This window comes from Anguilla anguilla, chromosome 14 (genome assembly GCF_013347855.1).
Source record: "Anguilla anguilla isolate fAngAng1 chromosome 14, fAngAng1.pri, whole genome shotgun sequence".
NCBI classification, from domain to species: Eukaryota; Metazoa; Chordata; class Actinopteri; order Anguilliformes; family Anguillidae; genus Anguilla; species Anguilla anguilla.
In genome coordinates this window covers 28796851-28811010 of record NC_049214.1, presented here as the reverse complement: position 1 = coordinate 28811010, position 14160 = coordinate 28796851, and the positions used below count along the sequence as shown (strand labels likewise).

At 43.3% G+C, this 14160-nt stretch overlaps 1 protein-coding gene across 3 annotated transcripts; it reads left to right on the top strand.

Moving 5' to 3' along the window:
- Nucleotides 1-2907: 2907 nt before the first annotated feature.
- Nucleotides 2908-13169, top strand: p2rx4a (purinergic receptor P2X, ligand-gated ion channel, 4a). 3 transcript variants are annotated; one of them, XR_004762307.1, is made up of 12 exons: nucleotides 2908-3252; nucleotides 4961-5108; nucleotides 5790-5861; nucleotides 6817-6889; nucleotides 7921-8017; nucleotides 8575-8655; nucleotides 9269-9410; nucleotides 9931-10067; nucleotides 10192-10285; nucleotides 10897-10962; nucleotides 11507-11586; nucleotides 12166-12251. XR_004762307.1 is itself a non-coding variant. In XM_035391082.1 (12 exons), the coding sequence occupies exons 1-11, from the start codon at nucleotides 3110-3112 to the stop codon at nucleotides 11510-11512; spliced, it is 1059 nt and encodes a 352-aa protein (XP_035246973.1). In that variant the 5' UTR covers nucleotides 2908-3109; the 3' UTR covers nucleotides 11513-11551; nucleotides 12166-12224. The 3 variants fall into 3 exon arrangements, 2 of the variants coding, with proteins under 2 accessions (XP_035246973.1, XP_035246971.1); XM_035391082.1 differs by having other exon boundaries at nucleotides 11507-11551; nucleotides 12166-12224; XM_035391080.1 differs by lacking the exon at nucleotides 11507-11586 and adding an exon at nucleotides 12929-13169 and having other exon boundaries at nucleotides 2909-3252; nucleotides 12166-12261.
- Nucleotides 13170-14160: the final 991 nt, after the last annotated feature.

The following is a 14160-nucleotide window of genomic DNA, read 5'->3' as shown; positions in this document are numbered from 1 at the left end:
ATTAACTGACCAAGAGGTGATGACAAAACAAAAGTGAATTTTAAAATCTCAAATTCCCGCCTTCGTTCTCCTGTAAACCCATTTTTATACAACAATACATCACTCGGATGTCAGGGCACTTCCACCGCAAGGACAGTATTAAATAGAGGCAATCATAGGTGTGCAGAGCAGCCTGAACTAAGCCTGAAAAATACATAATCAACAAATGGCTGACACGGGCAGCGAGGGAATGGACCCAAACGCTGAGTCAAAAAATACTCACAATCCAAAAGGGTAATCCAATCCGAGAAAGTAACTTTTAATAAGAACCAAAAAACCAAGCAGATCAAAAAAACAAAGCCACGCAGGGCAAGTTTCAAAAAGTCAAAGCAGAGTTCGTAAAACGCAAAAACAAAGAAAGCCCAGAAAAACCAAAACAATGCCAAACCAGAACACGGGCAGGGTAAAAACACACTCGGAACAAAACACAGAGTCAGAAGTACACATGGGGACACACACCGAAGCACAAACCGAAAAGTACACACAAAAGGATCCAGCACCTGAGTCAGGGAAGAAGGGAACTTAAATAGACAAGACACTGACGAGACACAGGAGGGCACAATGAACAATCAGGCAACAGAGAGTGCAATCAAGACTGCCACCCCCGACAGCATGCAGCACCCTGGCCAATGAGAGCAAAGACAAAGTCAGGTGAAAACAAGAGGGGAGGGTGGCACGCCAGGCGTGACAGTGTTCTGATTGGTGATCTAGGGCAGTATGTTGTAGCCACAGTGAAATCCATTTTCCGTTCAGCATCTTGTTATAATGATAAACTTCTCTCAAAAACTTACCTGTTGAAACGAGATACCAATGTACCTGATTATGCCCAGAAACCCTTCATATGAAATTCTTGCAGTGCCCTGCATAAGTGTTGGCACTCTTGGTAAAGATGAGCAAAAAAAAAAGCAATGAATATGTTGTTGTTTATCAGGTTAATCTTGAACTCAAAATATGAGATAAATTTAATTAAAAGTAATTAATTAAAGTTATGTAAATTTTATGTAAATTTGTTCGTTAAAAAAATCTTCATTAATAATAAATACTGGAACCACTAGAACTTCTTATGAACAAGATTTACTGAAAGTAGACCTCCATTAATATTTTTATATTAAAGTTCATCCAAGTTTTTAAAAGCTCTCAGGTGGCGGTCATCCATGACTTCCTGTCTCACTGGGATCATAAATATGAGGTGACTCACATGCCAAACTCCTTCAGTCATCCATCAATTTGGGGAGTGTTAGGCAACAAAAAATTGTCAAAAAGATGTTGACCTCCATAAACCAGGCAAACGCTATAAAAATATTAAGGAAATACTAAAATAAAAAATAAAAAAATGTTTAAAACAATTGGAGCTGTGGTGAGCCTGTCTGAAAAAAGTATGCATGTTTTGCCCCCACGCACAGTGAAGATGATGATGTGACAAAATTCTCCAAGGATGGAGCATCGCGTAGTTCTGGCAGGCCACGAGAGTCAAGAGCTCCGGCTGAATCAGCTGATGGCTCAGCTGAGTGATGTTTGCCTATCACAGTACATTCACTAACAGGGCGGTCTACTTAAACAGCCTCCCTCTACTCATTCGGCTGCTCCTCCTGCATGCAAGCGCTGCACGTTGCTTCGTAAATCCCCTCCACCACCCCAGCTCCATCCCTATGCGTCAAGAATTTGTATTGCTCCATTCCTATGTGTTAAGAATTTGTATTTCTCCATTCCTGTGTGTTAAGAATTTGTATTGCTCCATCCCTATGTGTTAAGAACTTGCTTTGCTGCTGGATCTGTTCTGTGTGTACCCCTCTAGGGGGGTTTGGCTGCTGGCCTCCCTGCCTTATCCATGCGGGCTGCATGGTTGGCGGGAGAGCTCCAGAACAGAGCCATACCGCCAAACATAACCGTATTGCCTTTATTGTCAATAAAGTTCTACTTTGATGACAGTGGTCCTGACAGAAATCACAGTTGAAGAACTGTAGGATTTGGTTCTATCTTGGAGGTCAGCAAAGCTAGCACTTGCAGTGGGCATCCCTGGCCTAAAACCCACTGAAAACCTGTGGGGGTGTGAGGAAGAGGAGAGCCCACAAGTGAAGAGGACCAAGGAATCTGACGGATCTGGAGAGATTCTGCGTGGGGAAATGGTCTCAGAAGACTCAGATCCCTTGCTGTGTGTCCTCCAACCTCATCAAACATTTTATCCAGCATGTTAATATATTCATTCAGAGTAGCAAGAATTCTGGAGGGCACTGTATATATTTAGGAAATACAGCCTTCTTTTTACTACGTTGTATAGTCCTAACAACTTTAAGTTAGCATTTTTCAAATATCTGGCTAATAGACAATTACGTTGAACCTGAAAAGTGCGTATACAGGTTAAGTTTGGACTCGATTTAAGGCACTGTGTTTATGTTTGCTAGCATCCAAGAATCTTAATGCTCGCAGCACAGAAATAAATATCAGTGATAATATAGCCACATTTATTAATTAAGACTAAAGATGATGTTGTTACACGTAACCACAACGTCCTGCTGATCCATAGCTTACTATTCAGAACCATGCTTAGCCAATAAGTATTACGTAGCCACAGCACGAGCGTCTTTGCTCTCGAAACTCCTGCTGTGTTAGAAAACTAAGATACCTGTCAGTATTTCATGATCATTTTTTCTACATCAATGGATAATGAAATTAATGCCAAGATATCCATTAGACACTGGCCTTTGAGGTAAACATTATGGTGATTTCGGACTCCTAGCCCGTTCATTTTTGGTCTCAAGCACTCATTCGACTACTGCCCTCTAGTTACAGTTGTAGTGTTATTGCAGGTCAGGCGAAGTTTAACGGAATTTAAAAAGTGGGATGGCAAGTCTAAAAACGCCATGACGCAGGGCAGATTTCGGTAAATCCATGCGGAAGATCAACTAAGGTTGACGGGGATTTATTGGAGAGTTGCGGATGTATTTTAAGTGGGCACGTTAATATGTCACAAATCCCGTGACCACCGGGAATGAGTGCGATCTCATAAAAGAGGCTGAGAAAGCTAGCATACCGCCTTTCCTACTGTTTTTCAGCAAATATAAACGTAAACATGACACTTGATAAAGGGTGTTGCGCCTCTATCTGTCAGAGTTTTTTCGAATACGCGACCCCTAAAATTCTAGTGATAAGAAGCAAAAGAGTGGGAACAGTCAACAGGTTGATCCAGGCAGTCATCATTGCTTATGTGATCGGGTAAGACTTTTTAGGACTTTTTATTCCGCAATTAAAGAAACACACGGATCACCATCTCCTTGACTAATGTATCGTTTTATGGGTGTAACGGGGTTGCACTTGAAACGTGTAACGCGGTTGAAACGTAGGTTCTGAGCTATAAAGTTGCATCCAAATGTCTGCTTCACTTTCCTTACCGGCGTCTTTAAAATTTCTCACTGAGCCTAATTATTCTCCAAATTTGTTTTCGTATATGCAGAAGCATCTCCTAGCGTAATTGGGTAAGAATAGGCGCTTTGTGTGGTTTATATGAATAGTTCTTTACCTTATAGAAAGCCCCACGGTCTTGTGGAATGGTGGCTATGTGAATGTGTGTGGTGGGGACGGTCAGTGCATCAAATTATCATTTTTTGGCTTCAGTGGTAAAGACACATAATTGTAAATGTTAAGTGTACAGAGCTGAGTATCTGCACAACCTGTGGTGTCAGGTAAGATGGAGTCCAAGACTAAAATAAAGACAAAGATTAATCAGAGTACATAAAGACTTACGCCAAGAGATAGTGGACAGCATTAACCTGTATGGTGTTTATATGTAAATAACACTTATTTTAACAAGACAGTCTGTTGGGTTGTTACTCTGGTTTTTTTCCCCTCTTGACCGTTTATCTGTAATCTAACTGGACAAATAATATGTATACTGTTTATATGTAAATAACACTTAATTTTAACAAGACAGTCTGTTGGGTTGTTACTATGATTTTTTCCCTCTTGACCGTTTATCTGTAATCTAACTGAACAAATAATATGCATACTGTTTATATGTAATTAACACTTAATTTTAACAAAACAGTCTGTTGGGTTGTTACTCTGGTTTTTTTCCCCTCTTGACCGTTTATCTGTAATCTAACTGAACAAATAATATGTATACCACAAACGAGTGGGCTGGAAATCAAACCTAAAACTAAGACCCGTACACAAGTTCAGAGAGAGTTTAGCTTATAATAGATAAGGTTACGGCACGGTCAGTGAAAATCTGATCCTAGAGCGGCACCAGTGTTCTCCCAGTGTTATGAATGCAGGAGCTGACCTTTGAACCCTGGAGTGTGTTGGTTGCGTTTCAGCCCAAATACTGTCTCTCCTCGGCAAGCCTGATCTCTGATCTGCACCGGCTACCGCGTGCTCTTGGGTCAGGTGGAGTGAGCATTTTGCCAGCGCTAATCTGAAATCAGTGTTGCCCAGTGCATTGCTTAGTGCTTTAAGGCATGGATCTCAGGTTTTTGTGGTTTCCTTTTCAATCATCTTTTCAAATTAGGCCTTGGATCAAGATGGATGGACTCTGATGCAAATGAGTGACTTAAGGGCTTAAATACACTGAATACTAGAAGGTGACATTACATTACATTACATTACAGGCATTTAGGAGATCCTTATCCAGAGCGACTTACACAACTTTTTTACATAGCATTTTTTTTTTACATTGTATCCATTTATACAGCTGGATATATACTGAAGCAATTTCGGTTAAGTACCTTGCTCAAGGGTACAACGGCAGTGTCCTACCCGGGAATCGAACCCACGACCTTGCGGTTACAAGGAGAAGTTCCTTACCCACTGTGCTACACTCCGTCTACCGACATAGTCCTCAGGGTTGGAATTTAAGAACAGGTTGTTATTAAGTGGAAACTCTTTCAGAGGCGAGTGCCAGGTGTCCCCTTTCTCACCTGTCCAGGTACGTCTGCGTGCTGAAGAGGGGCTACCAAGACACAGACTCCGTCATCAGCTCAGTCACCACCAAGGTGAAGGGCGTCGCCCTCACCAACACATCTGACCTGGGCCTTCGCGTTTGGGATGTGGCGGATTACATCATCCCCCCTCAGGTAGCACCCACATCTGAGGAGGAGGTACACGATACTCCAAAGTCCTCCACTTCCTGGTGTCTAGGCCCCCACTTCCTGTCCTCCAGGGCTCCACTTGCTGTTTTCTAAGGTTTTATTTCCTTTATTGAGGGTTCACTTCCTGGTGCCTGGGGTTCTTACTGGCAGTGCTTCAAGGCCCTTAGTTTGGCCCCTACAGCTGTGTCACACACTGCTTGGTGAATCAAGCCACTCCAGTTTAACACTGCACAGCAGTGGTAGGGGGATGAAAGAGTGTCTGTTGCTTAACTGGATTCATTTTCAGGATATGTCACTTGCAGTTGAGATCACTTTTGTTTAGTTAGTTTAGTTTTTTAAAGTTTTTTTAATTTCTTTTTTTTTTGTCTTGTTTAGGTTAACAGTGTTTGTGAGCTGGGCTCTTAGGAATATGTTATATTTATGGAGTTGCATTGTGGAATTGCAGAGTTCAGTATTAGATGGTGAAATTATGTTGTACGGTTTGCTGCTGTAGAGGGAGTTTTTAAACGTGGCTTTTTTGGTATTGCAAAAGGTTTTTACTGATTATGGATCACATATCAGACATACCACATCTACACCGGTTTTTCCAGACGGGGTTGTATTATGACATCCAAGTTGTAATTTTACACCACTTCACTTTTTTTCTGTTTTTTTTTTTCATTACAGGAGGAGAGTTCCTTCTTTGTGCTAACAAACATGATCATCACCGCTAACCAAACGCAGTCACGCTGCCCTGAGGTAGGGCAGACCCCTAAACACATCCCATGATTCTCTCTGCTCTGCATCACTTGCACCGGAAATCAAACATGGTGTGGGATGACTATGACGTGATATCACCTTTATGAAGTTTGACTCAAATATCGTAAAAGTACTTCTGCAGATAAATATCTTTCTGGGGCAATGGGTTCTATTCAAGACATTTTAACCACACAAGTAATTTAACCATACTGTCAGGGTGGGCGAGGGAATGGACCCAAATGCAGAATGCGGGGAAAAACACAAAACTCGAAAATAGGAAGAACCAAGACTTTACTTACAACGCCAAGAAAAAGGGAACAAAAAGCCTCGCAGGGCAACTCTCACAAACACAAAGAAAAGCTTCAAAAAAACGCAGGAAACAAGAGAATACAAAAGTCCAAAAGCACGTTGCAAACATAACATGGGCAGGAACACACGGGGCAGGAACATGACCAGACAAACTAACCAACAACAAGGATCCAGTACCTGAGTCAGGGGGAAGGGAAACTTATGGACACGACACAGACGAGACACAGGAGGGCACAATGAACAATCAGGCCACAGAGAGGGAAGGGAAAATGAGACAACCAGCAAACAATAACAGGACAATTGAAAACAAAAACACAATTAGCCATCTGGCAGCCCAACAAGGAAATACAGAGGGAAAACACAGAACCATGACACACAATTTAAAAATGATTTGGCCAAAATGATTTGGCTACAGGAATGGACAGTTCAACAGTAGCAGTTTTTACAGCACTTTATCTTTGCTGCTATCATTGAATGTATTTTCCAGATCGTAATGTCTACTGTAATGTTCATCTTAAGTTTAATGTGAAACAACACAGAGAAGCCTCCAGAACTGAACCCTGGGAAAACGTTTGGCTACCTGGGCGCTTGGGTTTCATTTTCATCGGGGGAAACTGAGGTGAGACTGACGGTGTCTGTCGTTCAGGTCCCCGGGCCAAACTCCAACTGTTCGTCGGACAGAGACTGCACCCCAGGTCTCAAGGACGTGCGGGGAAATGGTAGGCTTCAGAAAGACTGATTCACTGAGGATGGAACTATAGTAAAGTGGTTAGGGAGTTGGGCAAAGTGTCTGGTGAAAGTGCAAATGAGGTCAAATCTGGAAGTGGATCTCAGAGTTGAGGTTCAGGGGTTTAGGAACGTTCAGCCTGCACACAAAATTTTCCAACGTTAGAGTTCAGCTTTCGAGTTTCACTTCGAAGCTTAACCACAAAGCAGCTTGTTTCTCCTTTTGTGGGTTCACTAGCCTTTCCCCTTTAGTCCACCTTGTGAAGCCTGCAGCTTTCATATTAGATGTATACAAATACGAAATTAAATATTTTGATAACAAATCTAAAATTTTGAAGTACAGTGCCAAATAAATACTGTGTATATATATATATACACACTCACCGGCCACTTCATTAGGTGACAGGAGTGGCACCCGGTGTGGTCTTCTGCTGCTGTAGCCCATCTGCTTCAAGGTTTGACGTGGTGTGTGTTCACAGATGCTCTTTTGCATACCTTGGTTGTAGTGAGTGGTTATTTGAGTTACTGTTGCCTTTCTATCAACTCGAAACAGTCTGGCCATTCTCCTCTGACCTCTGCCATCAACAAGGCATTTTCGCCCAGAGAACTGCCGCTCACTGGATATTTTTTCTTTTTCGGACCATTCTCTGTAAACCCTAGAGATGGTTGTGCGTGAAAATCCCAGTAGATCAGCAGTTTCTGAAATACTCAAACCAGCCGGTCTGGCACCAACAACCATACCACGTACAAAGTCACTTAAATCACATTTCTTCCCCATTCTGATGCTTGGTTTGAACTTCAGCAGATCGTCTTGACCATGTCTACATGGCTAAATGCATTTAGTTGCTACCACGTGATTGGCTGATTAGATGTTTGCGTTAACGGGTGCAGTTTGCAGTTGATCAGGTGGACCTAATGAAGTGGCCGGTGAGTGTATATATACGTGTGTGTGTGTGTGTTAAAATTATTTATTTAATTATTTATTTATTTTACATTATTGATGAGTTCCCTTGCTGTCCTGTAGGTGTGCAGACAGGTAACTGTGTGAATTACTCAGACTCTGTAAAGACTTGCGAAGTCCTGGCTTGGTGTCCCTTGGAAGTGAACGTGGATCCACCTGTGTGAGTAGCCACACTCACTGAAACATTTCCCAGAATCCCCTGCTGCATGATGTTTGAATATAAAGTATGTGTACTGCCTCCAGCTGTGGTGTAGCATATAATGGAAGATGCAGGTGAGGTGTAAGGTGCTGGTCAAACCCAGTTACTGCTTTGTAGCCAGGCTTTACCATGAGATTCGTTTCTTGCATTAATTTTCCATGCCTCCAGTCTGAATTCTACCTGCACAAAACTATGATTCATCTGAAGAAGCAGCTGAACATCGGTTTCTTAGCAAAGCACATTCCTGGAGGTTGGGTGGGATGATCTTACATCAGAGCGTCGGCCTCATCTGACTCATAGTCCCATAAGCAACCTGGTCAGGCTTATAGTAGCGTAAGGTTGTGACCCTGGCTAGTGAGGGTACACTGAGCTAACTCGAGTACACACAGGCACACACACACACACACACACACAAACACCAACCTGCCACAGTTTGCTTCAGCCCCTGGCCCTCAGGAGAGAGGGGTTTTTTTTGTTTTTGGGGTTTTGACTGCGCTCCTCTCTGTGTGCCCTCACAGTCCTCCCATGCTGGCAGATGCTGAAAACTTCACTGTGCTGATTAAGAACAACATCCGCTACCCCAAGTTCAACTTCAACAAGTGAGTCCGTCTGCATGTGTTTATGTCTTCCTGTGCCCTTTCACTCATATTTGGATCAGTCACCAAGGCTCTATACTAACATTTTTTCAAAGCAGCACGCATGCTTCTAAAATGAAAAATGTAAGCCCAGACATTCAGATGTGTTCAGTCATGTTCAGATGTGTTCAGTCATGCTCAGTCATGTTCAGATGTGTTCAGTCATGCTCAGTCATGTTCAGATGTGTTCAGTCATGCTCAGTCATGTTCAGATGTGTTCAGTCATGCTCAGTCATGTTCAGATGTGTTCAGTCATGCTCAGTCATGTTCAGATGTGTTCAGTCATGCTCAGTCATGTTCAGATGTGTTCAGTCATGCTCAGTCATGTTCAGATGTGTTCAGTCATGCTCAGTCATGTTCAGATGTGTTCAGTCATACCCAGTCATGTTCAGATGTGTTCAGTCATGCTCAGTCATGTTCAGATGTGTTCAGTCATGCTCAGTCATGTTCAGATGTGTTCAGTCATACCCAGTCATGTTCAGATGTGTTCAGTCATACTCAGTCATGTTCAGATGTGTTGTTCAGTAGCGATCAGTTGTGCTTCAGTCGCATTCAGCTCCAGTGTTGACACTTGCAGAAGGAACATCCTGCCCCACATCAATAAGACCTACCTGACGCACTGCATATTCAACGCCACCACTGACCCAGACTGCCCCATCTTTTCTCTCAAGTACATCGTCTCTGCCGCACAGGAGGACTTTCAGACAATGGCGGTGATGGTCAGTACCTCCCCGTCTTCTGTCTCAATGACGCATGCACCCGGATGGTTTCTCTCAGTCTCTCTAAATCTCAGAACTGATTCATTCTCTCTCTCTCTCTCTCTCTCTCTCTCTTTCGCTCTCTCTCCCTCTCTCTCTCTCTCTCCCTCTCTCTCTCTTTCTCTCGCTCTCTCTCCCTCTCTCTCTCTCTCTCTCTCTCCCTCTCTCTCTCTCGCTCTCTCTCCCTCTCTCTCTATCTCTCTCTCTCTCTCTCTCTCTCTCTCTCCCTCTCTCTCCCTCTCTCTCTCTCTCTTGCTCTCTCTCCCCCTCTCTCTCTCTCTCTCTCACCCACATGATGTCAGCATGACACAGCATGCTCTATTGGCCATCATCCCCCAGCCACAGTTGGCACCGGCACGGTCAGGATTCAACTGGTGCTGTCTTTTGTTTAGTGTCTGGAACGAAGGGCTGTTTGGAGGGTCGTTGGGTTCATACATCCGTATGGGCTGCCCCTGAGTCCCGCTGTGTGCCTCTCCGTTAGGGCGGAGTCATGGGGATTCAGATCCGGTGGGACTGTGACCTGGACATGCCGGCCAGCTGGTGCAAGCCCCGGTACACCTTCCGGCGGCTGGACAACAAGGAACCCGAAAACAACGTGGCCCCAGGGTACAACTTCAGGTACAGGCCCAACTGGCGCTGTCTCTTGGCACTTTCTGACCAAAAGGTCGCAGGTGAGAGTAGCGCAGTGGCGTGGTATGTCTATGTGCAGGGTGCTCTAGGTCGGTTCTGATGTGCTTTGCAGGTTTGCAAAATACTACAGGACTGCCGATGACGTGGAGGTGAGAACATTGATCAAAGGGTTCGGGATTCGCTTCGATGTCATGGTTTTTGGCAAGGTGAGCCTTCACTCAAGTGCATTATCTGTGGATAGACGAGGAAAATTCTTTAGGATTTGTAATTCTACTCATGATTGATTGATAAATGATTCACACAACAGCTCACCAATCAGAATGTCCAGTAAAGCCTTTGTGTCATAGGTTTGTTTTCATTGCTTTATGACTTTAGTGCCTGTATAATTTTGCTCGGTTAACTTTATCCTGAATGTAATGTAAATGTTATGATATTGATATTGCAACTTGTATTTCTGGTGAATATATCATTGTGCAGTGTCCCTGTAGTGACTGTATCATGTCATGTGACAGTATTGACCCAAAACCACATTGTCTTAATAGTGCACCTTGCATTTCGCAACAGCATTTACTCTATTTTAACTATACTGGGATGATATCATCACGGCATTGTGTTGCTACTGTATTGTGACAGTATCATGACTAAAATATTGTGACAATATTGCGACTGCATTGTCTCTATTGTGACCGCACCGTGACTACATTTCACTGTTGTCCATATTGTGACTATGATGCATTGATGCTGTGACAGTGTTGTCAGTATCACGACAGCGCGGTTATATTGTGACGGTGACATCTGCATTGTTTCCATGGTGAAGGCGGGGAAGTTCAGCATTGTGCCGATGCTGCTGAACATTGGTGCTGGGCTCGCTCTCCTCGGGCTGGTGAGTGATGTCACAACTCCTGGCGAAAACGTTTCTAATCAGTGGCGGCGGTGCTCAAAAACCTGAGGGGGGGGGGGGGGGGGGGGGGTTGGGGGTCAGTCAGGCATTTGAACTGGGGAAAGATTTGGTGGTCACATTGATATAGACAGGCCAGGAATCTGTGTCTAATCATGCTTTAGTGCAGGGCTCTGTTTTCAACTTCTTTACCAATGGCACAAGCAAAGAACATGCATCAGTTGTAAGATAAATGCATGTAGAATATGAATGAATGAATGAATGAATGAAACATGGCATTTATATAGTACTTTTCCGAACGCTCAAAGTGCTTTACAGGGATGAGTGGGAACTCACCTCACCCACCACAAATACTCATTCATATGTGGAAACATATAATCTTATAAACATATGATCTTATTTGATAAATGGAATTATTAAAACAGGTATACAGTACATATAAATGTGCTGCACATATGATGGCCTTATTGCGGATGTCTGCTGACCTAGAAGTGCAGTAACGATGATATTGTGTGTTTTTAAATTTCAGATATGAGCTGAGCCAGATCATGCTCTCGGGGACCAGGGCTAACTGGTAGAGCAGTTACTTGTGTGAAATTGCTTGGCTAGGTGACTGGCCGTGTTCCTTTCTTTCCTTGTGACTCATTTGTGGTTGGTTGGTTCCTTCTCTGTATTTGGGTAGCTCTGGCTCTCTGTAGAAAACTCTCATCTCTGATTAGGGACGGTGAGTTCTGTCTATATATTGGCAACCCTCATGTGTGATTAGCCTGTTGTGACTTTTTAAAAATGTAACCCACGTTTGTGATTGTTTCCAGCCAGCTCTGTATTGTTTGTAGACAGCCCCTTTTGTGGTGACAGCATGGTTTTCCTATTAGCTGGTAACCCTTGTCTGCTCTTGGTCTGTGGGCCCTCTGTGGACTGTTGTGTTCCAATATAGCATTCTCTTCCCTCTGTAGGGCATCCTTGCCTGTGATTGGCCTGTTCTGTCTCTCCGTAGATAACCCTTGTCTGTGATTGGTCTTCGGTCTGTTATGTTTCTTTGTAGGCTGTTGGTGTCTGTGAATTGCTGAATTGTTGAATTGCTGGTGGCATTCTCCTTTCCTCTGTAGGACACCTCTACTCTGATAGGTCATTTCTGTTTCTCTGCGGCTAACCATGGCCTGCGATTGGTCTGTTTTCCCTCTGTAGGTTACGATTGTCTGTGATTGGGTTGTCCTCACCTTTATGAAGAAAAGGCACCAGTATAGAGAAGAGAAATTCTCTTATGTGGATGACTATGGACTGGTGAGGAGTTTTTGTTTTTCAACAATCTAATATATGAAATTAAATATGTGAAATCAATGTGACAAGTTACAGACCTGGGTCAGAATTATCTGAAATGTGCATAAGACACCAGGAAAATAGACGCTTACGGTTACTGACAGTTTTAAAATAAAAATCGTATTTTACCCAATAGTCTGGACAAAACTTCTTATTTCATATTAGGGGTGTGCAGACACAACACTGTCTATATCTGTTTGGAGCTGGTTTGGATCTGTTTGTCTAGAACTTTAATAAATACATATGTCAACGTGTAGAGAAATGCACCGAAATGTGTAATATTATATGCCACAAATGCTCATCACTTCATTTTCCATTTTTATGTTCACTTTTTTTGGGACTCTCATTTTCTGGCTGCCTTCCACAAATAATTGGTCGACTTAAGGACAAAAAAAATCTCAATACGATGCTCATTTCTGTACGTCTGTGCATTTTGGGTATTGGGTTCAGACGCACTGCTATTTCATATGGTGGTTGTTTCTGTTATTCATATTTAATTCAAAAACACTTTGGGTGCTGCAACGGTTTTCGAAGGTTTTTCAAATAGATATTTGACGCGGGCCTGATGAGTTGGCAGGTCGCAGTGCTCCTGGGGCTGAGCTTTCCGTAATGAAACCCTGTGTTTGTGTAGCTTTCTGAAACGGCAGAATGAGAATGAGACGGGCAGGTCCCACTGCGAGAGCTCACATTGAGATCGGCAGGAGGACCTGTGGAAGAGGAGGGGCCTCCACTGGACACCGAAACCCACACTCCACCCATGCCCCGCCCACCCTGTCCAGTATTCTGCACAAACCCCCACCCCCCCTCTCAAGCCAGTAAACTGATTCTTTGTCTGCATCTAACAATTAAACCATTTGACCTCTGAACTGTGACCCTGTCATTGTGGCCTTTGTTATTTCCCTGATTGAGACTGGAAGCACAAATACTGTCAAATCTAAACTAACAAAACAACACTTGGGTAATGTTAACAGTGGCAACAGCCATACCTGGGTGAAATATACATTTAAAATGCTGCCTAGAACACTTCAGGCATTGCTGGTGAAATTATTTTTTGCATATCTTTGAGACTTTTCAAAGAAACCTATTGCCAGCCAGAATGTACAATCATACGAATGCACAATTTCAGTCTGTATACTGGAGAAAATACGTGTTTTTAAAAAGGTGATTAGTCTGAAGAAATATTCCTCAAAACTGCAGGAATTAATCTGAGATTGGACTGTGGCAGTGTAGCGTGACGCTGCGGAAGCTTATATTGTAATTGAGGCTGCAGGATCAACTCCCAAGTGAATCGATTGTATCTGAAGAATGCTAGCTATGTAGCTTGCCTGGATTAACAGTGTCTGCCAAAGGCCTGTATTATGTGGAATTTCTGTTCTTCCTTCCCTTCAGGATGTGTGAACATTTTAATGCTAAATGCAGTGAGTAAAAAAAGATCTGATCAGAGGACTTGGCAAGAGGTGACATGGTTTTTCAACTCTATATTGACATTTGATTAGAAGATGAAAACTTGATTTTTTTTAAACAGCAGCACAAAGAGAATGTTTTAACCAAGTTATTCTCGGGCTTCTGACTTGTGCTCCTCCACCTCCTCTTCAAGAGAAATTTAAAATGACTGTATGGAGCCGGAAGGTAAATTTGTAGGTGGAGGTGGTGACCTTTTCCTTTACTGGAATATGTTTCCTCGGCCCATCGGGCCATGACCGCACCCTCGTCCGGCAGCTGTTTGGGGGGGGGCGGCAAGTTCTGGGAGCAGATGTTTGCACTGTTTTCCGTCACAGTCAAATACAAGCTTCAGCACCATCACTGCTCACAGCTTCCTGGTTTCACAGCAGGCCCAAAATACGCATTCATACAAAACAAAAG